The 26,633-nt window shown below is 41.4% G+C and overlaps 1 protein-coding gene across 3 annotated transcripts in view; it reads right to left on the bottom strand.

The window, feature by feature from the left end:
• Positions 1-26,633, bottom strand: part of BAG4 (BAG cochaperone 4) — a 262,206-nt gene that overhangs the window by 121,252 nt on the left and 114,321 nt on the right. For 2 of the 3 annotated variants that reach the window (XM_044084312.1, XM_044084310.1), the window contains exon 4: positions 3,047-3,325. In XM_044084312.1, the coding sequence (XP_043940247.1) occupies positions 3,047-3,325 (279 nt within the window). The remainder of the gene's footprint in view (positions 1-3,046; positions 3,326-26,633) is intronic. The other variant, XM_044084311.1, reaches the window with a different exon arrangement.

Below are 26,633 nucleotides of genomic sequence, written 5' to 3'. Positions count from 1 at the left end.
CCACTTACAGCTGAGGCAAAAATTGCTAGCCTGCTGTGGTGACAAAGGCTGTTTGCTTAATTTTTGTGGCTGGAAGAAGGACCAACTGTGGGAGCGACAATCTGTTCCATGGTCAAGCTGAAAATGATGCCTCTATTATGGGGAAAACACGCAATAACGCCAGTAAAATTACCAGTCCACAAAAGTTACTTTTTTTTAGACAAATAACATGGTAAAAAGCACCTTCAAACACTATGGCAGCCCTACAATGTTAAGATAAAATATTTTATGTGGAGAAATTTAGTTCATCAGTTAGATAAGACTACTTTTAAACTGAAAGAAACAAGGAGTGCACTGTATAAACATACAGTAGTCTCAAGACAATCTATTAAACCCTACACTCCTGGCTTTAAAATAACTTCCCTGAAGAGGACAGTAATAAAACATCAGTAAAAAGTAAGAACAATGGAAGTTTTTTCCCCCAAAGGGAGCTTATCTACCCCGCTAAGGAAAGCGCAAGTTGATCACTGATCCTCAAAAGCCCCAGAGGCGAGTACTCTCCTGCGGTTTTAAAGCTGTGAAGGGCTTATCCCCCAAACTTGTCTAAGTCAGCTCAGCTCAACCTGCTTGACAGTTTGGGCATGTGGAAGGTGCCCTGAAGCTTTGGAAGCTGGCCGGCTGTTATAATCTTGACAGGATATAATCCATATAGCTAAGGCTACTGCAGCAGTGATCGATATAACCTTGATAGGATATAAATACTGCAGCAGTGATCAATATGGAGAACCTCTAATAACAGGGAAATAATCATCACTGGCATGAGGATCACTAGGAACTAGGAAGATAAAATACAAGACTCTAAGGTAGCTGGAACATCTACAAGCTCCACAATCTGTTTTGAGACTAAAAGGATGGGACTTCTACACCATTATCCAGGCCAAGCACCAAACTGGTCTACTGGGATAGTTGAGGGGGATGAGGAGAAGGTGCCAAAGTTGAAAGAGACAGAGACAAAAGTGCAACTGAAGAGTCCACAGGAAGCAAGACCTCTTATAAAGCCCTAAAAGATCTACTGAAGACCTCTTACAAAGCCCTAAATGATCTATTGAGGAAATAAAGGGCTTTTATTTAGCTTGCATTCTTTTTTCTTTTTAATGCAATACTATTTGTCCCTCTTATGATGGAACTTCACCTAGGAGCACCTAAAAAGGAAGCCATTCTGAACAGGCTTGCACTGATGGTGCTGCAAGGCCATAATAAAACTTTGGTTGATGAAGCAGGTACAGAACAGCACTTGGGCCAAAAGACAAATGAAACAGTGTGTTTATCCATGACTGAGCTGCTTACTACAATGACACATGTTTGCAGACTGTGTAGCAAGGATGGTAAAATATTTAGAAGTTCTTGAAAAATAATGAAACTCTGAAAGCTCTGCTTGCAGTGGAAGTAACTGGTAGGACACAGAGTCCACTCATATTGTGTTGCTGCAGGAAGCAGAAGGTGTCTCATAATGCTTTGAAAGCAAAAATATAAACAAGCTGAGCTTGGCATACAAGTAAGTCTGACAAGTGACCTCTACAGAAGTTTGCCAAAGGTTAGTGAGCATGTTTAGGGTTCAAAAGAAGTGTTCTCTGCGGCTTCCTTGTTAATGTACATTGTTTTAATATTGGGACTAGAATGCAAGCTGCATTCCTTTTGGGGCTACCATCAAAACAACAAGATAGCAAACAGGATGTAAACTCACCAGAAGAAGATTGTGACACTCAATGCTGACACCAAATGTTCTCAAATTATGACACCAAGCTCTCATACATATTTTGTAAACAAATACAACAATAGGGAAACTGTGAGCAATTTTAAAATGCAAGTTTCTGAAGCATCCCTCCTTCACATACACACTAACTTCTGTCTACAAATTGTGCAAGCTTTATATTGACTGGATTAATATGAAGCCTAGTAGACGAGTCAAACTGCAAGTATGAGAAACTGCCTAAGGGACAAAGTGGGGTGCAATGGCCTAACTGGGGTTGCATGCGCTTACCTAAAAACAGTACAGACAGAAGCAAATAATGGACAATTACCACTGTTCTGATTAACTTTAACAAACTGCTTCTTTTTTCCTTCATCTTTCTTTCAGTGAACAAACTATGCTGTTACTTGGAAACTACTAAAAACTACAAAGATCTGTACAATTTCGAGTATTAGCAAGCATCTAACATGGTACATCACTAGGATACACAACACCCACTACAAGCAATGACAACTGACACATTGTTTCAAATTCCACTATTTAACTTTAGTGTTGCTTATATACAGAGTATAAAAACTTTAGTACGTACAGTATTTTATAAATATATATATTTGCTCCCCTCAGACCTCATCCTACCGGCTTAGATCTCATTGCCCCATGTGCAAACCAAGTCTACCAGCCATCTTCCTACCACCCCAGACTAGTCCCAGGGTGTGGCCATCTGTGCTTTCATCTGGAGTTTTTTTTTTTATAAGACCTACTCGCACTCTTACCCTGCCCCCCCCCCCCCCCCACCATGCTTGTTCACTACATCCAAGGGCAACTTCTCTATTTGGACCACACTTCCCCACCCAGGACAGACATGCTCATTTTTCCATACTGCTATGTCAGTCACCCGAGTTGTAGTCAGAGCTTTATCCCTCTATGCACTGGAGTGGCTACCTCTTCTGTATTTTTAATACAAATGCTAATTCTGTGAATTTAGTCATTGAAATGATTTACAATTGCTGTACTTGTTTTACTGTTTTCTTTCATGATTTAAGGACTGTAGTCAAAATAACAGAAAAAGAAAACAATTAACTCTTGCCAGCCCTGCCTCATAAAGCTTAAAGTTAACATGCAATACAATAATCAGAACACATAAGGGGGGTCATCTTGGGAAACGTGGAAGTATCCGAAAAAGAAGCACGATACTCATAGTAACACGTGAACCAAAACTATCATGTACATTTTTAAATATATGGCAATACAAAACTTTTCAGACTTAATTTTTCACTTTGGTCATAGTGTTGTTAGCTTTAGGTGGGTTTTATTTACCTTTGAGTAATATGTAGTTTGAGGAATTCCACCACTGGAACTGGAAGAGGTTGGACTGGCAATAAAAGGATTCCCATACAATGCAGGAGCTGCTGATGGGGCAGGTGGCCATGTTGGCTGAGGCTGAGGCATTCCTGACACTGAAGGTCCACAGGTAGGAGAATGTCCACATGCTGTCTCAGTAGGGGTCCTACAATGCGACTCTGAATAAGTTGTCTGTGGAAGAATATTCGTGTTAACATTCCTGTATGGGTACATGGTGGCACCAGGTAGAGTCTGCTGGAAAAAAAAAAAAAAAAAAAAAAAAAAAAAAAATCATGAACTGCAGTACCCCTGTCCATTCATTTTATTCATACTAAACTTTTTTTTTTTTTTTTTTACAAAATACACATACAAATGGTGGCATGATACTATATGTACGACTAACATCAGACCTACAAATCTCAGTAACAGCAACACCTCTCTAACAGGTTAAAGAAATCCAACTAAATGCATATGCATACAAAAGTTACAAACTTCAGCACCACTTATGTATTTTTGTTTAACAGGTAGGCAGACCGTAAAGTTGCTCTTTTTCAGGTAAAACCTGGAAGGACAGAAGAAGTATGGAATAATAATCAAGTGGATAAGCTTTGTGAAACATGAGGGCACAAAGGGAACTGACTACAAAAAGTCAAGTCAGAAGGTTAGACTAGACAGTTAGTGCTCCCTGCAATGACAAAGAGGAAGAATTCATAAAAAATCACTGCATAGTGCAAAAAAGCAAATGCACACACACTGCTATCCCACAATGATGGCAGAGTGTCAGTAAAATTCATAAAGGATTCTCTCTCACTTATGTGACACTTGTGCAAACTGGTAAAAAAGGATCAGTGCCAGCTTGCACTAAGCATGCTGCATGTCAGAGCAGTGTGCATGGATTCCTCCAAAAGACTGATCACAGAAAGACACTACTTGCACAAGGAAAGCTAGGCATCAGGGAATGTTTCAAACTGTATAGGATCATACTGCAAAGTTTAAATTTGTGGGGTATGAACATGTATAAATATACATACATATATATATATATATATATATATATATATATATATATATATATATATATATATATTTAAAGTTCATTTTCACTTCCCTGCAGCTCAAAATGCTGTTACTTCAGTCCTGTCTGCAGTCCAGCTATTGCAGTGTTACTGCAAATAATTCATACGTGCTCTTAACTACCTAATCTCTTCTTTTATAGGGCAATACACTTTTCACCTGGTTCTTCTTCCTAAAAGTGATGTTCCTCACAACATAATGTTAATTACTTAAGTGTCTGCTACGAAGGAATAAAAAAAATTGTTTTAGCCTTCTGTAATACTCAATAGGCAATCTACTAGCCTCATGCTAAGCAACTTGCTTAAATACCACCCTGCCTTACTATAACCATGTAAACGTAATCCTGCTACCCTCCACACAGCAAACACCAAACTCCTATCATCTCCCAATATTAAAATGCTGAAACTCTAGTTTTACAGCTAGTGAGATAAGAGTTGTCCAAGACACCAGGCATTCTTATGCACAGATCTTATTTTATTATTGAGATTTAGGGCAAAAACATTAATGATCTTTATGTCCCTACTAAAGAGGTACAACTTTCTTCTTGAGAACTGACTGTTATAAATATACTTGCAGTACAATAATGTCACTTATGACATCTTAAATACAGAGAACTATTTTAAAGTTCTCTCCTCCTCTCCTTACATGACTCAATGGCTCTGTCTCCTGCATCCTATAAACCCATTTGCTCCTCCGTAGAGGGATATGAGATGGGCCACAGGAAGGCTTACCAGCTCATCAATCCCAGAAGGAGGATGCTATATACTAGGTCCTACAACCACAACAGGGTGAGAGCACTACAGCCCCATTTATTCCCATCCTGGGGATGTGCACCAACATGTTCAAACTAGGGTGGGAACTGGGCCAACTCACTTTTACTATTATTTCACATCAAGTTCCTCCACTGCTCTACCTGTTTTCCGGGTAGCTTCCTTCCTTCTTCACTGAACTGATTCTGTCCTCCAGATGAGAGAATGATCCCTCCCCTTCCGGCCCCAGTCCTACTTTGGGTCAGACTACTAAATTTATACTTTAATATTTCACAAATGGGGACCCTTCACACCCTACCAATATTAATGCGTCAGATATTACTACCTTTCTCCATATTTGTTCTACATTACCCCATCCCCTCATTTCTCTTACCTACTGAAAGGCCTATGCAGACATCAAAAACTTAACACATTTCCCATTTCTTTAGATTCAGATTCACTTAGCTCTCCCTTCTGCAATCATGGACAAAATCTTAATCACAAAATCCCTGCAAAATAGATTTCTCTACAAAAACTGTGCTTACCCTCCCTTTGCAAATCTTATGCTTACTAATCTCTTAACTGTCCATTTTCTGAACAGACCCCAACAAAATAATATTTCGGACATATTTATCTATAAAACTTCCACAGATTAGGCTACTATCCTCAAAGGCAAAGTAGCAGCTGAATCCTGAATTTTAATGAAAAATAAAACATTTTGTCATTTTCATGCTTTAACATAAAAAAGGAATAAGAATATCAATTCACAGAAGTGCATAATCTTTTAAATCTGGCAGTTAGTGAAGTATTAAGGCTACGAGATAAGAGATAAAAGTGCATACATCAGCAAATATTGAAAAAAAAAACACAAACAGAAAAAGACTGAAACTAAAATTGTATACATTATACATATCCAGAATTATATATATATATATATATATATATATATATATATATATATATATATATATATATATATATATATATGTATGTAAACAAAATAAATAAATCTTGTTTCCCAAGGGGCAACCCATAACCCCACCCCCCCTCACAGCTTATACTTACCAACTCTGTGATTGTACAACAGCGGAGAAAGGGCAAATTCCCACTCCTAGCTGCAAAGCAATTTTGCACACACACATGATGGCAAAGTCAGCAAAACTAAAGAAAATAATGTCTGATATTATGCACATTCACTAGAACTATATTTTATTTATATATATATATATATATATATATATATATATATATATATATATATATATACACACACACACACATATATGAATGGGTCGAATTTACAACATTGAAACGCCACATCGTCAAAGGCTGGTTCATCAAGATGACATCGCAGAATCCTAAAACATCGAATACTCAGAATGCAAAACCTCACCCGGGAAATGAATCACTTGGCAACAAGGACAAAAAAAAAATGCAGCAAGTAAGACCACCAATTTGCGGGGTGAAGCCCCCCACACCCCCCAACTAAATATTCCTACTCAGAGATCACACTACTGTGGGGAAAGGGCAAGATTCCCCATGGTGGCCAAGTGGTTCTCTTTCCAGGGTTAGGTTTCGTGGTTCTCTGTGTTCAGTGTTTAGTAGATTCTGTGTTGTCATCTCGATGAACTGTTCTTCGATGATCTGGCATTTTGATACTTTCAGGTAGACTCGTATGAGTATATAGACACACACATACACATCTTTTTCTGGTGAAAAATATATATGAATTTTATTTACAATGTAATTACAACTCAGTTTGAAAATTAATTTGTAATTTAATCCATTAAAGTACTCTACACAACAATCCCAAAGGAAGCAGAGTGTAATGCAAAATGTCAGAATGTCAGACTGTGACAGTCAAGGTATAAGAAGCAACAGAACTAGTACCTATGTATAAAAGCCATATCTCAGTCCTCCACTGAGATTTCATTGTGAAACTTTCAGGCATTTCCAGGCAGTAACAGTATATTCAGCTACAAAATATATAGAAGATTGCCACTTTATCCTTAGGGATTTCAGTGCAGTATAATGCTGAATTTGATGCCACCACCTTAGCTGCTCCAAATGAAACAAAGTACAATGCAGTAATAAGTTAAGGTCTAGAATCCAATGCATTTGATACTAGTGCATTAAAGGCTATACCTCAACCCTTTCTTTACTGAAAAACATGCTCCGCTATAACATGCACCTAGGATTACAAGTTTACTCTTAGGAATTTCAGTAAGGCACTACAGAGTATTTGATCCCTCTGATTTATTTGCTCCACACAATCACATTTTAACTATAGTATGTTGCAAAGCAAAAAACATACACAAGCATTTTTCCTGTGAAATATATAGGACTTTCACTTCTGATGTGATGAACACTCAGTTAAGTAGTACAGTCCAGTCCTTGGAGACAGATCTAAGATGGCCACTGCCTAAGTAGCATGTTAACAGGCGCACCCAGTATAAAAAACAATTACTGCTGATAAAAGAAGTTAAGTAGGGAAAATTAAGATCCTGACTGAAGAATAATCCTCTCAACAAACGGTAGATGGTTCCTGAGACTGAATTCGGATCATGAGAGAGACCGAAATAAAAGGTTGATGGGCAGTGGTGAAGGGCTACCCTTGGTGGTATGGGAGAGATTGCTCGAAGAAAAGTACAGTTTTGTACCTACCATAAATGTAGATGTTCGAAGATCCACATTGCTGCAGTCCTTACACTTGGGTAGTCCGCTGTCCTCGGTCGGCCCGAATATCAAAGTATAAGGCTGATGTCGGTCAAGGCGCATTTGACTGACATCAGGACGTCAGGGTACAAATGTGCATGACCGACGTCATATCCTCAGTCTTTTCTTGCCCCAGATGTCAGAAGACCCTAAAAAGAAAGGTCAAAACCAAAAGACAGCAAACAACCAACCAACCACCCTTGCACTAAAAATATGTACAATATATACAATATACACCATATTGACAACCCAACCCACACAACCGCCTCTAACTACAGAGGGAAGGAGGGAGGGTTGGACTGCAGCAATATGGATCTTGAACATCTACATTTATGGTAGGTACAAAACTGTACTATGTTCTTCATCTCACATTGCTGCAGTCCTTACACTTGGGTAGAATCCCAAAGCAGAGGTAAGGGAGGATGGCAAAACTATAAGGAAGCAGGAGCTGCCAAAATGCCCTGCAAAATAGCAGTGGCAAAACCAGCCCTAGATTTAGAATAAAGTGGAAGGTGATAATGCCTAGAGAAAGTATGCACTGAACTCCAAGTAGCTGCCTCCAAAATATCTTTAGTTGCCACCCCCCTCAAAAAGCTGTCAAGTGGCAGTAGCCCTAGTGGAATGAGGCCTAATCCCAGCTGGAATCTCCTTGCCATGATGGGAATAACAGAAAGCAATGCAAAACCCAATCCACTTAGAAATAGTTTGTTTTGACACAGGCTTGCCCTGAGAACTCAAAGCAAAAGAAACAAATAACTGCTGAGACTGCCTGAACCCTTTAGTTCTGTCCAAATAATATCGCAACTGCCTGTGTACATCTAAAGTGTGCAAAATCTTTTCCCCTTTATTTTGGGGATTTGCATAAAAAGTAGGCAAATGAATAGTTTGGTTTAAAGCCACACTAGAAACCACTTTAGGCATAAAGGAAGGATTAGTACGTAAAGATACCCTATCCTTATGGAAAATTAAGAAAGGCTCAACCGCCATAAGGGCCTGCAACTCAGAAACCCTTCTTGCAGAGGTAATGGCCAACAAAAAGCAGTCTTCCATGATAAATATTTCAACTCGGTAGTAGCTGCAGGCTCAAAAGGTTGTAGAGTGAGTTTCTCCAACACAAAATTGAGATCCCAAGCAGGAGTAGGAGCTCTCGTGGGGTCTTATATTCTTTGCCCTCTAACAAATTGCTTGAACAAAGGATGAGAAAACAATGGTGGGTCACAATCATAGTGAGCCGAAATTGCTGCAGCATGAACCTTAATAGAAGAGAAGGACAAACCTTTGTCCAGTAACTCAGCAAGATATTGAAGAGCCACACTTAAATTAGGCTCAGAAACATCAAAATCTTTTGCTGCACTCCAAAATAAAAATCTCTTCCATTTATCTGCGTACACTTTCCTTGTACTAGGCCTTCTAGCTTCCAAAATAACATTCAAAACTTGCTGTGAAAGTTGAGACCCACTATGGTTCAAAACAGAATATGCCAGGCTGTTAGGTGAAGAGAGTGAAGCTTGACATTGAGCAAATGACTGTCCTCCTGAGACAACAGGTGTGGAATCGAAGGCAAAGGCCATGGAGGCCCCGTACCAGGCTTCTCAGTAATGGGTACCAATGCTGTCGAGGCCAATCTGGAGCTATCAAAATCATCCTTGGCTTGTCCTGTCTGGCCTTTAGTAGTACCTTTGGGAGGAGAGGCAGAGGTGGAAAGGCATACACATGAAGATTGCTCCAATTGAAAGAAAGAGCATCCACTTTCCAAGCTGTGGGATGAAACCTTTTGTGCAAAACTTTGGCAGCTGGTGGTTTAGTGGAGAAGCGAACAGATCTATGTCTGGAGTTCCCATGACACTGTCAATTTCTGAAATACATGAGGATCCAATTTCCACTCGTGGGGATCCATAATTGTCTGCTCAACACATCTGCTAAGGAGTTCTGTGCTCCCGGCAGAAACCTTGCCTGAAGATTTAGCTGTAAACTGAGAGCAGTCTCCCACAAAATCATTGCTTGCCTGCATAGAGGATAAGAATGTGTTCCCCCTTGCTTGTTGATGTACCACATGACAGTTGTGTTGTCTGTTAGAATCAACACCTGCCCTGGAAGAAGTAAATCCTTGAAAGCTATTAATGCAAACTGGACTGCTAACATCTCCTTCAAGTTGATATGTAGATGTTGTAGTCTGGCAGGCCACTTGTCTTGTATCCACTTTCTGTTCAGATGAGCTCCCCAAGCTTTGTCCGAGGCATCTGTCGTTAGAATCTGACTCGCCTCTGGCCGGGTCACAGAGAGTCCCTTGTTTAGGTGACATTCCTGAGCCCACCACAACAATTCCTTTTGAATGCAAGGTATTATTTGAATGACAGTGTCCAGATCCTGGCAGTGCTGTGTCCATACATTTTTGAGATACCATTGTAACTTCCTCATATGCAGTTTGGCATTGGGAAGCACCAGAATACAAGATGCCATAAACCCCAAGGCTTGAAGGACTGTCCCTACAGTCAGCCTGGACTGATGAGACAATTGATGAAAGTAAAGGGAAAGATTCTTTTGTTTGTCCGGGGTCAAAAAGGCCATCTGGGATGCTGTATTCAGTCTTACACCCAGAAAGCACATGTCCTGAGAGGGTACTAGATTGGACTTTATTTCGTTCACAGAATACCCCAGGCATCTTAGCACTGCTATCACATATTCCAAATGATGAAGAAGCTCGTCCCTTCCTTGAGCCAGAATCAGGCAATCATCCAAATAAGGATAGATCTGTATTCCTTTTAGCCTGAGGAAAGCTTTCACTGGAGCCAGAACTTTCGTGAACACTCTGGGCGCAGTAGATAAGCCAAAGGGCAATGCAGAGAACTGATAATGAGAAGTCCCAGCCGAAAGCAGATACTTCCTGCAACTCAGTCTGATAGGAACATGAAGGTAAGCCTCCTTGAGATCCAAAGTTACCATCCAATGATCTTTGCCCAGCAGAGGTAAAAGCTGTTGTAACGTCAACATTTTGAACTTGGGAATGTCCAGATAAGTGTTGAGGGTAGATAAATCCAAAATTGGTCTCCACGTGTTCCCTTTCTTTGGTACTAGGAACAGGCGAGAATAAAATCCTAGGCCCACTTCTGGCATAGGGACCGGCTGTATGGCCCCTATTTGAAGTAACAGAGAAATTCGTTTGTGAGCCTCTATTCTTTGCTGAGGAGGAACGTCTGGCATGCCTTTGAAAGGAGGCAAGGTATGGAAATAAAACCTGTAACCGTGGTGTATGATATCCAATACCCATCTGTCTTGGGTAATTAAACTCCAATTTTCCTTGAAAAGTGCCAACCTTCCTCCCAAAGGTGCTGCCAGACGAGAAGGCTCTGGCAGCTGAAAAGGTAGGTCATTGGGTCTGTTTACGAAAGGACTGACCCCTGCCCTCACCGAAGACTGTGCAGGTGAACTCCTGTTCTAGGCCTGAAAGAGCCCTGAGCTCTGCCCCTACCACGTCTAGACCTACCCCTAGACTGGGAATCATAAGAAGGATACGTCCACCCCTTGGTAGGCCAATTTCTACTAAACTTGGAGGCTGAACCTGCAAAAATCTTTAACAGTCTGCATAGACTTAGCCTTGTCTTCCATTTTCTTTAAGACTGCCTCAACAGGAGAACCAAACAACACATCAGATTGTAAAGGAGCATCTAAAATCCTTGTCTTAACATGGTCAGATAAATTCTGATCCCTCAGCCAGGCGTGCCTGCGAAGAACTGACCCAGTGGCAGCCACCCTAGACGAGACCTGTACAGCATCAAAACCACATTGCAAAGAATGCTTACCCACCTGTTCAGAAACATGTACTAAACCTTGTAACTCTTTACACTCAATACCTTCCGCCAGAGCATCTACCTTAGACTTCAATTGTGAAAGGAGATAGTTTTGGTATTTCAACATGTGAAACTGGCAATTCAAAGCCCTCATAGCTAGGGTGGAAGAAGTATAAACTTTCTTTCCCCATCTATCCAACGCCCTGGCCTCTTTATCTGGAGGAACCGGATTTTTGACAACAGAAGCCTTAACACCTTTAGGCCCCTGACTAACAGTTTCTGGGTCTGCCCTAGGACTCTTAAAAGATACTTATGAGCTTCAGGCACCCTGTAATACCTATCCGGTTTAACAGGAGCAGGAGGCAAAGAATCAGGATTAAGAGAAGCCTCTGCAAAAACATCTTCCACCACATCCAGAACAGGAGGTATAGCCAAAGGTCTATGCTGGGGTAAAAACAAAAATTCCCTAAGCCTTTTCCTGGAATCAGAGAAGTCCTGACCTTCCCACTTAAAATGCTCCCTCATGGAATGAAGAGTCTCTGAAAAAGAAAAATCCTCAGGAGGAGAAGCAGAAGGAGTAGAATCATCCACATCAGAAATAGAATAAGGAGAATACTCCTGCAAGTCTTCAGCCGAAGACTCTGAAACCTCCGAAGCCTGCTCAAAACTCCCTAGCTCAGGTTCCACCCTAGGTCTCTTATCAGGAGGGGGCAAAGAACCTCTAATCAAAGTAATCAAATCTTCTGCCATTTTAAGCATATGCTTCTTGGGCACAGTACCTGAAGAACTAGGGGTGACACCAACTGAAGCTAAACCTGGCCTGCCTCTGGGAGAAGCCTTGGAAACAGAAGGAGAGGGCCTAACCACCCTAGGAAGGGAGGGGAGTACAGTAACCTGAGAAGCCCCTTCAGCCTGACCTGCCTCCTGAGAGGCCACATCCTGCAATAACAAAGTCTCTCCCTGGGACTCCAAAGAAACCTCCGGCGGAACCACCGGCTCCACTGACACCTCTAAAGAACCGGCGTCCGGTACGGACGGTTCTTCTAGCCTAGGCTTAGCTGCTTTGTCCTTGCGCTTCTTCGAAGAAGCGGGCGTCGGAGCATCCGACGGCATTTTATAATTGCACCGCTTCCCGAAGACTAACCTGGCACAATCTAACCTTCTCTTTATAGTGCGCTTATTGAATCTAGCACAAGAGCGACACCCAACAACGTCGTGCTCAGGCCCTAAACAAGGAATACACAAAGTATGATAATCTCTATGCGGTATCTGTTTCCCACAAGAAATACAGTTATTCACTTTTTCTGACATCCGGTAAACCACTGAGGCAAGAAAAAACTAAAATATTCCCCAACGGGGTACTTAGCCAACTTTGACTCTGTCTGAAACTCCGAATTCGAAAAATTTCAGAACGCCGAACGGCACTTGCAACGCTGCTTCTGCGTCGGACCATGCGGCAAAAAAGACTGAGGATATGACGTCGGTCATGCGCATTTGTACCCTGACGTCCTGATGTCAGTCAAATGCGCCTTGACCGACGTCAGCCTTATACTTTGATATTCGGGCCGACCGAGGACAGCGGACTACCCAAGTGTAAGGACTGCAGCAATGTGAGATGAAGAACATCGAGAAGTAAGCATTCTCCTAATCCATTTGCCGATGTGGGTAAGCGTTCCACAGACCATTCAGCTGAGGTAACAACACTAATTGAGAAACTGGAACAATTATTAAACAAGGAAACAGCTGCCTATTATAATAAGACTAGCCTCCAGAGGTATCTGGACTTGGATACAACTCCGCAGGGGCTTAGAGCAATGAAATACCAATCACTTCCATTTGATGTGACTGTTATGGAAGATAAATTGTTCAAGCAGAGATGGGAAAAGGCAGCACATTTATGTTCCAGGGAATGGACTACTATAATGGTAGAACGAGATGAGGTAAAACTTTTAAATATAAAAAAAGACTAACAATGTTTGTAGTAGTTTAATGGCTAAAATTAGAAAGGTCTCGAATTGAAACCTGTCTTCATGATATTCAAGAAAAGTTGTGCATATTTGGAAAGAAGCTAATGGATCAAAAACTGAATAAAATTAAAAGAGATTTGCGATACTATGAAAATGGAAATGCCTTTTTCAGACAGACCAATCGCAAGTCATGCTCTAGGGTCTATTTCCAGGAAGGGGATGGGAGGGTGAGAAGTATAACAAGAAGTGAGGCGTCTTCTAGTGATAACAGTAGATACGTTAGTGACTATGAAGATGAGAGAGAATACCCTCCCTTGCCTATAGCTAATAACAAACAATATATGCAGGAAATTTTTCGTCCTCGTGGGGGAATTAATGGCCAAAGAAAAAGAAACTATCGAGAATGTGAACCACAGAGAGGGGATCAACAGCGACAATGGCAGAACAGCAAGAGAACTAGATGGTATTGACTGTTTTCATATAAATACAGACTTGATCATTAATTTATCGGGTTGTGGGCTAAATGAACATTTGTATACTGTTTTAAATCATGGTTTGAAATTTGTGTACACTGTGGAGCCAAGATTGCATGAATGCAGGTTAGAACTGTTTAAAATAGTTCGTAAGTTGCATTTATGGTATTTCTTTAATGTTCAACAAAAAGCATGGACAGATGATGTTAATGAACAAAGTATGTTTAAAAATAGTAGCAATGATGAAAGTATTTTTTGTAATGATTCGAGTCTTTTATTTCATGTAATAGTGAATTTAACGCTTATTGCCCTATAGATACATCGAATGTTAAACAGAAAGAGTAAATTTATTCCACCATTCAGTCATGAAGGTATTAAATATTAATATATAACCAAACACCCTAATACTGGGTGATTTCAACTACCCTGCCATTAATTGGGAAAACTACTCATGCACCAACACCTTTGCCCAACGGTTCTTGGAATTCATAAATTCCAATGCCCTGGATCAACTAATCCATAGTCCCACCAGGGGGGCTCCAATATCCTAGACCAGGTCATTACCAACATGGGAAATCGATGCTCCACACCTATGGTCACCCCCTCGTTGGTCAGGTCAGACCATAAGCTAATCACCCTTAACATCCACATCCCACCCTCACCCCCCAGTAAGGAAACTTCCATAAAAAACTTCTCCAAGGCTAACTTCATACTACTTAAATCAGAAGTTACAAACTTCATGACACCCATTCAGACGGGAACTGAAAGTTCGACTGCTGAGTCCTACACCAAGGCACTGTATGAGCACATCCACTCATGCATGAATCGTGCCATCCCAAATAGAACCAAGATGCTCTCCTCCAAAAAAAGGAAGCCAATCTGGTGGTCCCCTGCCATAAACAAACTTTACAACAAAAGGAAAAAAACTGTTGCAGAAAAGTGGAAAATCCCAGGATGCAAAAAACTCTCTTACCAGCCTCAGTAAGAAGCTGAGATCCCTCATAAAATCCTCCAAAGCTAGCTATGAAAATAAAATTGCCAAAGATTCCAAAGACATCCACAAAGCATTCTATAACTATGTCAAGAATCTAAATGGCAATGTTCAGATCTGCTCTGAGCTACAACAGAATGGCATTAAATATACTGATCCCAAGGATATTGCCAATATCCTGGTAGATCGATTCAGTGCCAACTTCACCTCCCTCTCACCCCCTAAATGGCCCATCTCAATACTGGAAGATTGCTAAATTCCGGTAATAACGGCCACACAGATAAAAAATGCACTCTCCAAAGCTAAGAATACAGCATCCATGGGACCAGATGACATTCCGGACTGTGTACTACATGAACTACAAAATGAACTGGCACCTCACCTAAGTGTCATGTTTAATCATAGCCTCACCTCAGGCTTCGTGCCCACTGAGCGGTGCACAGCTACGGTTATCCCACTCCACAAGGGGGGATCCACCTTGGATACCGGGAACTACTGCCCCATCAGTCCGACGAGCCTGATCTGCAAGGCCATGGAACGTATTATCATGGAACTTATAAACAAAGACATTGGCAACCTTAAAACACTGGACCCCACCCAGTTTGGTTTCGTGAAGGGCCGATCTTGTCTCCTGAACCTTACTGACTTCTTCGAATCAGTCCCCAGAGCCATGGACGAGGGTAAGGCAGTCCACTCAGCTTATCTGGACCTTGCCAAGGCCTTTGACACCATCCCCCACTCTGGAATCATAGATAAACTTACTAAGCTGGGCATTAATCCCTACGTCACTCGATGGGTTGCCAACTGGCTTACTGACAGAACCCACACTGTAAAAGTAGCTGACTCCAAATCTAGCTCCAGACAAGTGGAGTACCTCAGGGTTCAGTTCTAGGACCTCTCTTGTTTGGCATCTACTTCTCTGAAGTACAGACCAACACTAAGGGACTCTGGCTAACAAAGTTCGCAGATGACTGCAAACTGGGAGCCATTATTGAATCCCCAAATTATGTGGATACTCTACAAAAGGGCCTTATAGAAACAGATGCTTGGTGCCAGAGCCAGGGGCTCAAGCTCAGTGCCAAGAAATGTATAGTTATCCCCTTTGGGAAAAAACATGTACCCGTGAATTATCACATAGGTGGCAGTACACTAAACACCGAAAGCGTGATAAGAGACTTGGGGACACAGGTGGACAGTGGTCTCACCTTCAATAACCACATTGCCACAACAGTCAGGAAATCCTTCTATGTGGCACACCTCATCACTAAGGGCTTTTCATCCAGAAAAAAGGAGGTCACTGTCCCACTGTACTCAGCCTGCATTAGACCCATTATAGAATACAACACCCCATTTGGTATATACCTCTCAAGACATCTGCAACAAGTGCAAAGGCCGCAGAAACACCTCACTAAAAGAATCACAGGCCTAAAGCAGATGCCCTATGCTGACCACCTTAAAAAATTCCAGCTATACTCTGTTGCATATAGTCTACTCTGAGGCGATCTTTGCTTAACATACAAGGCCATGTCAAACCCAGGGCTGTTGGACATGATACACTTAAAGAAGTCCCAATCCCGCAGAGCCACACGCTCCAGGTATCTAAATCTTGTCATCACAATAAACAAAACATGCTGGAGGGATAGGTTCCTGACCCAGAGACTCCCCAGACTCTGGAAAAGACTGCCCATACATGTCAAGCAGAGCGCCTCTTTGGCCCTCTTCAAAAGGAACCTTGATGATTGGATGGGAGAAAGAAAATTCACCCCGGGGATCACGTCAGTCGCCCTGCTAGACAGGGGTGCAGGGAAGTAAATAGTGTGGGAAGAAATAGGCAGGGGATTCTTATTGCTAGGCTTGTATAGGCCCTAGGGCCGATAGCTAGTATCAACCTATGAACCTAAACGTTTCCACTCTATGGTGGAATATGAAATTGAGACATTATTTAACAAACTTAATACTGAAAGTGTTCACTACAATTTGACGAAGAGTGAATGGTTGGCTTTGGTTGAATTTTCTAAACAAAATGATTTAGTGGTTAAAACGTCAGACAAAGGTAACAGAATTGTGGTGATGTATTACACACAGTATATGAAAATGTGTTTTGATTTGTTGAAAGATGACATAATTTATGAACTTGTGAATGTTAAAGTGGAATAAGCAAAAAAGAATTATATACATTTGATGCAGAAGTGTTTAAGATTGGGCTATTGGACTGAAGATGATGTGTTAAATAAACTTACATGTGAAGATTCAGGAGAGGCATACTTTTATTGCTTACCTAAGGTTCACAAGAATTTGTTAGACCCTCCGGGGAGGCCAACAGTATCGGCTAGTAATTATTTTCTACATAATGTGGGGGTAATTCTTCACAAAGTCTTATTGAAAGAGGTGATTTGCCTGCCTTCTTACATCAAAGATTCATTTGATTTTCTGGGCAAGATAAGAAATGTTAGATGGTCAAAGGGAATGTATTGGATGTCTCTAGATGTACAGAGTCTCTATACCAATATCAGACATGAGTCGGGGATGGAAGCTTTAAGAATAAAAATGGGGGGGGGGGTAGTCCACTAGCCCGTTATGTTATGGAGCTAGTGAAATTTAACCTGGAAAATAACTATTTTTGTTTTGAAGATAAAATATACCATCAAGTGCAGGGTACAGCAATGGGCTCCCCCTTCGCACCCATGTATGCCAATATTTTTATGGGGATGTTTGAAGGAGAGTATATTTATACTAAAATGTTTTATCAGAGATATGTGAAATTGTATTTTAGATTTATAGATGCTTTTTTTATGTGATGGAGGTATCCAGTTTGTAAAACAATTTGTAGATGAAATACAACAGAATAGATTTAATAGTAAATTTGATGGATTACAATATGGGAAGAGATATCGTTTTTAGATACAAGACTTGCAGGGAGATCTGGGAGAAATGTAACTACTAGTGCCCATAGAAAATTTGATGAAATTAATCAGTTTTTAATGGGGACTAGTTGTCACCCTAAACACACTATAGAATCACTACCTTTTGGTGAACTTTTAAGAATTTCTAGATTGTGTACGGATAAGGAGGTCTTTGAAAGAGATTTGGTAGATACTGGTGCTATGTTTAAAAATAGGAAGTATGATTCTAAAGTAATAGAAAGGGATATGCTTTAAGTTCAAGATCTGAGATATGGAAAAATAAAAAATGGAAGGCAAACAGTGAAAATAATATTTATAAAAATGGAAATAAGGATAGTTTTTTTGCAGTTATGAAATACAATATTTTAAGTGAAGATATAAAAATGTTATTTTACATTATTGGGACTACTTGAAAAGGTTTGATGGGTGGTTAAGGAAAGACGCATTTTCTCATATCAGAGAGGCAGAAACCAGAAAGACATGCCCCAGGATTCATGAAGCTCGGCGCAAGGCCGGCGTTAGGCTTGCGCCGACCATGCAGCGTGAGGATGGCGCAGTAGCGCCAAATGCATAGTAACGAAGGCGCGCTGCCGACACAGCCACGTGCACAGGAAAGGAGCGCGAGTGCATAGGGCGTGTCAAAGTGCTGCACGGAGGCGTGGAAACGGCAGCTGTCAATTTGCAACCTAAAATGCTTGCATATAACAAGTTGCAAGATAGTAACCACGTCAGTGTCCCTGGATACTGAAACGTATGCAAAGCATGCAAGAAAGTACCTGCAAACACAAAGTGACGAAGCAAACAGAAATGCACGGTAGGGAATAACGGGTCCCTATCCCGCGAACAAATGACATGGAACACCGTGTGGCCGTAGTCCAACACAGTGTAGATAGCCATACCAAGTGGAAGTGAAATGCATCGTATGTTAGCGATCCGCCAATAGGTATGTCCAGCCCAATGGTGAGGGTCACCAGCAGACCCATAATGTGAGGGAGGGTACACAGCTGGGCAGATGTGTCCATAACAAAATACACGAGAAATGTAGATATCTAGCGACCGTATGTCCAAATTATATCCCACAAGGCATGTAATAGTCACATACAAAAGGTATGTCCGTATTTCACATACCAAATGGGATAGGAAATAGAATAAGCATGTAAACGAAACAGAAGGAGCATGCAAACAGCCACAACAATAAGGACACATGTAGGCTGAAAGGAACAGTATTATCCGTACCGTCGACTAGGATTACCACCTGTCCCACTTTGCGAGCGACAGTCCCTCTTTGGGCAGTTGTTTCCTGACAAAAACCTGTAACAATGGCAAATGTCCTGAGATTATAGGACAAAATTATTCCCTATACGTTATGTAATAGTTGCATTAAACAGGTTTTCTGTATCTAAATTACATAAATGTTATAAGAAACAGAATAAGCAACTGAACTGCTACAAGAATAAGCTTTTATATAGGCAAGAAGTCTAAAGTTCTATCCTGTGTACTGACCGTGGGTATGTGTCGGCCTGTAAAATGTGATGTGTGTACCAAAAATGTCCCACTTTGGCCAATTGAAAAGGTGGCAACCCTACCGTCGACTGTGGGGAAGTGTTGTCCACTACAGTCGGATATGTGTACTGAATATATCCCATCCTGGACATAGGAAAAGGTGTCATCCTACCAATGAGTACAACAGGCCGCCAAAATCCGGAAGTCAGCGGTACAAGCAGAACTTGTCAGGATGTGCCACAGTCGAACGGGTAGTACCCGGGTATACCAAACATGTAATGAAAGAGAAGTATGGGCGTGTACCTATGTGCGTGAGGTATAGCATGTGGAAAGCAAACATGGCAGGGTAGTCCACACAACCATACAGGTACCAGACACATGTAGGCTATTCAATGTGTTACTCTGGCCGTGTCATGGGCCAACACCAAAGCACAGATGTATGGGGTGTGAGGAATCTGTGTGTGTGTGTGTGTGTGTGTGTGTGTGTGTGTGTGTGTGTGTGTGGGGTGGATGGGTAATGGTACAATCCTCCAAGGCGATACTGTGTCGTATGCAGAATAGGTGAACCGGAGGTGTATGAGGGAGCAGCGGGTGAAGCTGAAAGAAACACAAACACATGTATAAACAGCTGCAATACAACCAGACAGGCCATACTGTAGAACACAATCCCGCAAACAGATGAATATTGAAATGTGCGATACAAATGTATAGATATGTCACCGGCACATACCCACAGATTGGTCCTGATGGAACTGGCCATACCAAATGCAACACACCTGGATGGAACTGGCCATAACAAATGCAACACACCTGGATGCATAATGGACTACCCAGCACCCCCTCCACATCACACAACCCACTCCCGTACCTGAACGTCCACCAAATCCAGCTGTACTTGGCCTACTGGTGTGGTGCAGCCACAGCTACACATAGTGACCACTACGCATATGTAGTAGGTAGTGTCACCCTAGGCGGTTGCAGGACTGCACACAACCTCAGCACATTTTCGTAACTCCAAAACGATGTTCAATATACCTCTTGTTGTGGATCGGTATAATTTTTGGATATCCCTCATGGGATACATACCTGTGTAAACATTAGAACAGAAGACACGAAGTCCAGTCCTGTAGATATCTGGACAGAAGTTGGAATGTGCATTAGAGGTGTACGACACTGTCTAGCCCTAAGTGATCATGCATAACCTACTACCCAGGATCAAACACTTGCCCGTGACGCACGTGTCCCGACATGAATAAGCGGAAATATATTGCACACATTCGCATAGTGGCACATGGTATAAGGGTGATGAAGGCACTGACGTAAACAGGATAACCCTGCTCTACTGCGTGAGGGACACTTAATGTGTGGGTAGGTGTGACCGACCATACCTGTCAACCACTGAGAGCAAGATATCTGGACAAAGCCGTGAATAAAAGTATACCTGTCAACCTCTGAGAGCAAGATATCTGGACAAAGCTGTGAATAAAAGTGGGACAAAGGCCCAAAAGTATGGACAATTTGTAAAGAAACTGAGAAAGTTGATAGAATAACAGTTTGTACATTGTCATTAATTTCCTGAAGAGTATGAAGTCTGAAATTCAACTGTCTGTCATTATGTTCTGACTTCAGTCTTTAATGACTAGTTTCTGATTTGCCAGAAAACAACAGTATATTACAGAGGTCCGTACATATTTACAGTAACAAACCTTCACATTTGTTTACTGTACCACTGCATACCTGTAGTTAATTCATGTCCAAAATAATAATCCTCATATGAATGCATACAGGAAATAATCAAATGTGAATGGGAACACCCCTCACCGTGGATTATGTATTGTAACCACCCCCACCCATATTATGTATTGCCAACATAAAAAGCTGCTGACAGGTGCCGAAAGACCTGTGTCTGTAAACAAAGGAAAACCTCTATAAAATGGACAAATTCTGTCCATGTACTTCGTCTGACATTTGATCTCGGTCAGGGCTGTTCCGTTCACCAGGCAGACAAGCCTAAACCCAGATCACCACAGGAACACCCTGACAATCAAAGACTTGTATGTGCCAGGACTATAAGCCTTGGAGTTCTGCATATCCTTGGAGTGATTAAATATGCAGCTTGGGTCCAGAGCAGTAGGGAATAGGGAATGTGTAATATGTAGTACCGCGTTTTTCCCAGCAGGAGAATGGATGCCTGTGTTGTAAGTGAAGTGGAGAGGCGTATGTTAATGTAGCTATGTACTATGGGTATGCATATAAATGAGTCAGAACACCAATAGTATAGTGGTTACAGCATCCTGCCAACGTGAATGCAGTCCCGGGTCAACTACGACTACAGCACATATGAGTTAATGAATGTGTGTGTGCTGTGAAGACACTTAAATATGTAAAGGTGAACGTGTGTTTCGCATATGTCTGCTAACCAGATTACAGATATTGTTCTGGTACCGTCACAATTAAGAAAGCCCATGTAAGCACAAAGAGTTAGTAAACATATGTAACCCACAATAAGGATATGCAAGTGTGCCTGCGCGTGTGTAATCCGCTCACAGCATAGCAAGTGAATGCTGTTTTCTACACGTTTATTTATATATCTAACATGGATATATATAATTGTGTATAGATATATATCCACAGACAAACTAAATATATGAAATAAAGAATGTACAGACATATATATATATATATATATATATATATATATATATATATATATATATATATATCTCTACACATACACACACACACACACACACACACACACACACACACACACACACACACACACACACACACACAATTACATAAATCGATATATACATAACAAACATAGAAACATTTGTCCTTGTAGATATAACACATGTACATAAATAGGTTCCATCATAGCTATTATGGATAGACATACAGACATGCAAGAAAGGTAAATACACTGCTGCTTTCCAAACCATTGCCCGGAAAAGTACCAGTGTGCCAAATCTGCAAGTTCTACTCTTTAAACATGGATATAGGTGTCCTTTGCAGGACTCCAAAAAGTGGTTGTCTACAGGCAACGGCCAGTAATTACTGACGCAAAGGAAGTCACATCCGCAGCTACAATATAGCTGTACATGCAACAGTAGCTTGTGCAAGGGTAATAACACATGGGTTGACAGAATATATGACATATGTCCCGATACACGGAGAGTGGATGGTGCTTAGAAGTATCTTCATACTTTATTATCGCTCACATTAAATATGTCTTATGACTACTGTGGAGGGGTGTCAGGTATGGGAATCATGGGTATGCAAAAATGGGCCTAGGTTCACAGGTGTTGGTTGGCACAGATTTATTAGGTCCGCCCCATGGGAGTGATTAATATTCCTATGTGGGTATAGCACACGTCTATACCTTCCGAAAATGAAGAACCCATCTACTGGATATTGTGTAAACCATTGGGGGAAGACGTAGCGACTTATATCAGTGTCATGTAAGCGATTATCATGGACGCACATGCGTACGAATAAGATGGTAACCATACCTCTCAACCTTTCAGAATAAGACATCTGGACAAAGGCATATTTAAATAAGTACAAATAAGGACTATGTTAAATATTCCTCTGAGAAAGTTAGAACGTTGCTAGAATAATGGATAATTCATTAGTATGAATGTTTTGAGAGTTATTAGTTATAAACTACTAATGTCTGTCATTATTATCTAACCTCACAGTCTTTAATGACCTGCCACTATTTTACCAGAAAGGCACGATAATAACAAAAAAGGAACAACATTACAAGTCTAAGTTCGGGACATTTACCCAAAATGTGTACAGTTGAAAGGTATGAAGGTAACCCTGTCCTAAATAAATGTACAGAACTAGTGATATCAGGTGGACAGGTGTGAAGAAAGACAGGATGACAAATGACAAAACATGTACAAGTCAAAAGCATGTACCTCGATAAATGTGAATGAATACTTATGCCATGTGATAGTCAATGTGGAAGGTTAATAGTGTCCCTCAGGGTGTTATGCAGTGTCCCCGATACAGTGTTCAGTCTCCCACACTCGCATGTGAGTTCTGCCACTGACGGAAAGTGCAAATACCGGCGAACACATAAGGTAGATGATAGCATAATATGTTTTGATTAGCACCTGTTGGCTTTTGTGAGGAACACAACACTCTTGGCGGGTGTGTCCTGCAAAAGGAATGTAATGGCATTTGGCCTGTGATTTCTTCTTGTGTGTAGTGGTGTAATAAAATGATACATCTTGCATCAGAAACAGATACATGTTATAGGAAACAGTATTATTGACTATACTACTACAAGAAAACTCTGGAGGTATGAAAAGCGCTGAAGTAGTCAGTTTAGTATTGACCGCAGGTATGTGTTGACATATCAAATGTCACAGCTGTATATATAGTACCTATAGGGCTGTCACCGTTACAAATGATGAAAGTGGGAGCTGCTTTGTAGAAATGGCAGACGTAGCAGGTCAAAACATACCTACAGCCATGCATCCTCCACAAATAGACATATTAGCACACAGCAAAGCTTAGGCCAGGGGTCATGGAGCCTTGGCCGGCGTGTACAAGTAGAGGAAGAGTAGAACAAGGCAAAATGTCTGCCGAGCTATTCAGCAATATCCTGTAGGGGTGTGTAAGACAGCCCCTAAACCGAACATTGCACGGACAATGTTAGGATATGCAAATTACCCCATTTGTAGGTGAAAGCTATGCAAATGATGTAAATCTGCGATACATGAAACAGTAAGCTGTCCGTGGAAGAGTAGAGTTATGTGCAGAAATGTACTCGGATGTTAACCGAGTTACGTTCTGCAAGTAGCTAAATGGAGCAATGTCAGCTGGAAATAAAGGATGAATTCAGTTGATGAAGCATGCCAATGGCCAAATATAAGGCCAGTGGCATATTTTTCCATTTGAAATTAATAAAACTCTATTCGTCCTCCCCCGATCTCCAGGGTGTAAGCGCAAGCGGCACAAAAACGAGCTGTGCTTTTAAAACAAGATAAATATTTAAAATACACATAGAAATTGTAATTATTGTTAACAGTTAGTTCACCATGCAGGTGAATGGCAAGCTGAATACAAGATGACTACTGAGTACTGGTTGCTATGTGTGGAAGCGCTCTGTCAGAGATGTAACCAAGCATTAGTAGGCAATCCGATGCAATTGAGGCTGAGGATAGTGAATCACAATTCGTCATGCCATATGGGCCAAGCCACTACAGTGGAAGAGTAGGTTAAGGGGACTATCAGAGTAGAAGATAGGTGACATCATGACTGTGTATGTATAAAACACTGTAATCCTATCGGAGCAATGTGTCACATGTTTGCTATCAGTTACTCATCAGTGGAAGAGGCGTGTATGATTTATCCTAGGTACAGTCAGGAAACTGACGGTGTATGCCATGGATATCACTGAAGTTTCTTGCAAGCCTGCTGACAGTGTGTTCGCGCCTGTAAGCCTGAGTAAGCATGTGTGCGCGCGTCAACCTGTGTGCGCGCGTTGAAGAACGGGTAAGCTAGTGTAAGCATGTTGAAGCCAGTGTAATGTCGTGCAAGCCAGTGTACGCGTTTGTAAGCATGTATAAATCTGTACTACACACATCACACACATACTGCACACTCTGAAACACATGCTGCCAATACTATACATGTCAGTCAAATGGCACATGGATGGATAATAAAGCTTCAGAATCAACAGTGCTGTAAACTATACTACATTGATGGTCATAGCTGCAATACATCATGCCTGCTTACATACACCTAGAAGGATATCACACTTTGTGTTAACATTTTAACATTAATACAGTGCTATAAAGCCACCCTGAGCATCAGCACCATGTTATTCTGTTCCTGCATCTATGTTACACATTACAGGTGGTGACACAGGTGTCATCATATGCACAGGGTATGGTGTTTCTTTTCCAGAGCCTGTCATTGAGCCATCCAATCAACATGTAAGTATGTGTGTGTGTGAGGGACAACAGTATTTGCATGGCCCAATGTTGATGTAATGTGTGTGTATGCGTTAGCCCTAGCTGTTTGTTTCATGTGTGTGTGTCTGCATGTACACAGTTTCAGCATGTGTCATGCATATACAGGAGGATGTGGGACAGTCACAGACCGTATCTGCCAGGCTGTACAGATCGCCATTACTGGCCATGGACATCCCTGCATGCATTCAACAATAGTCCAGTCCTGCACCTGTCAATGTATACACATACATTCTTGGCATCTGTATCACAACCTGTGGATAAACGGGAGTCAGTAATGTTAACCTGATTTGCATAGTAGTGTCAGGTAATACATAGTTATATGAGCCATACTCATCCTCCAAAGTAATAACCACTGCTGACTGTTGCTGAGATGTGCACATGACCGTTTAAAGGTGCTGTACTATCATTGCTGTCAATGTCCCTTATAATACCCAGCAACAGAATAACTGGTCACTAAACAACTGTAACCCAGGATCACTACAGCACACAGGATGTGCACTATCACAGAGCCATAGCACATTTACATACATCAAAGGTGTTCACATACAGATAATGCAGCACAGTCAATAGTGCTAATATCCACATACATATCAATATCTAAATAGATATACACACACACACTTGGCAGAGTTGGGATCAGAACACAGACCTAACTATCTTATCACACTACAGCATTACGCATGTACAGAACCCGCTACCATGATTACTAGATCACAGCATTCACACAGGCATACGTCTAGCTTTCTGGCATCAGCATTAAAGGCAAAGACGCCGTATGGATTCTACGGAGAGTGAATAGTGTAAAAGCAATGTACTGTTGTCATGCAGCGGGAAACTCTCACACACACACACACACACACACACACACGTGGCAGGATTGGGATTAGAACACAGACCTAACTACCTTATCACACTACAGCAATACGCATTTACAGAACGCGCTACTGAGATTACTGAACACAGCACTCCCAGAGGCATACTTCTAGGTGGGTGACATCATCCGCAAAGACGCCGATAGGGAATGTATGTGGTGTGAGGCGTCTTAAAGCATTACCATGTCCCCAGGCAGCTGAAAACACACACACACACACACACACACACACACACACACACAGCAGGGCTGGGAGTCGAACATACACCTAACTACCTTATCACACTACAGCAATACGCATTTACAGAACACGCTACCGAGATTACTGAACACAGCACTCCCAGAGGCAAAAACACACACACACACACACACACACACACACACACACACACACACACACACACACACACACACACACACGGCAGGGCTGGGAGTCGAACATACACCTAACTACCTTATCACACTACAGCAATACGCATTTACAGAACACGCTACCGAGATTACTGAACACAGCACTCCCAGAGGCATACTTC

This window comes from Protopterus annectens, chromosome 9.part0 (genome assembly GCF_019279795.1).
Source record: "Protopterus annectens isolate FY-2018-M chromosome 9.part0, PAN1.0, whole genome shotgun sequence".
NCBI classification, from domain to species: domain Eukaryota; kingdom Metazoa; phylum Chordata; order Ceratodontiformes; family Protopteridae; genus Protopterus; species Protopterus annectens.
The sequence above is the reverse complement of the archived record's forward strand: the minus strand, read 5'-3'. Positions and strand labels throughout refer to the sequence as shown.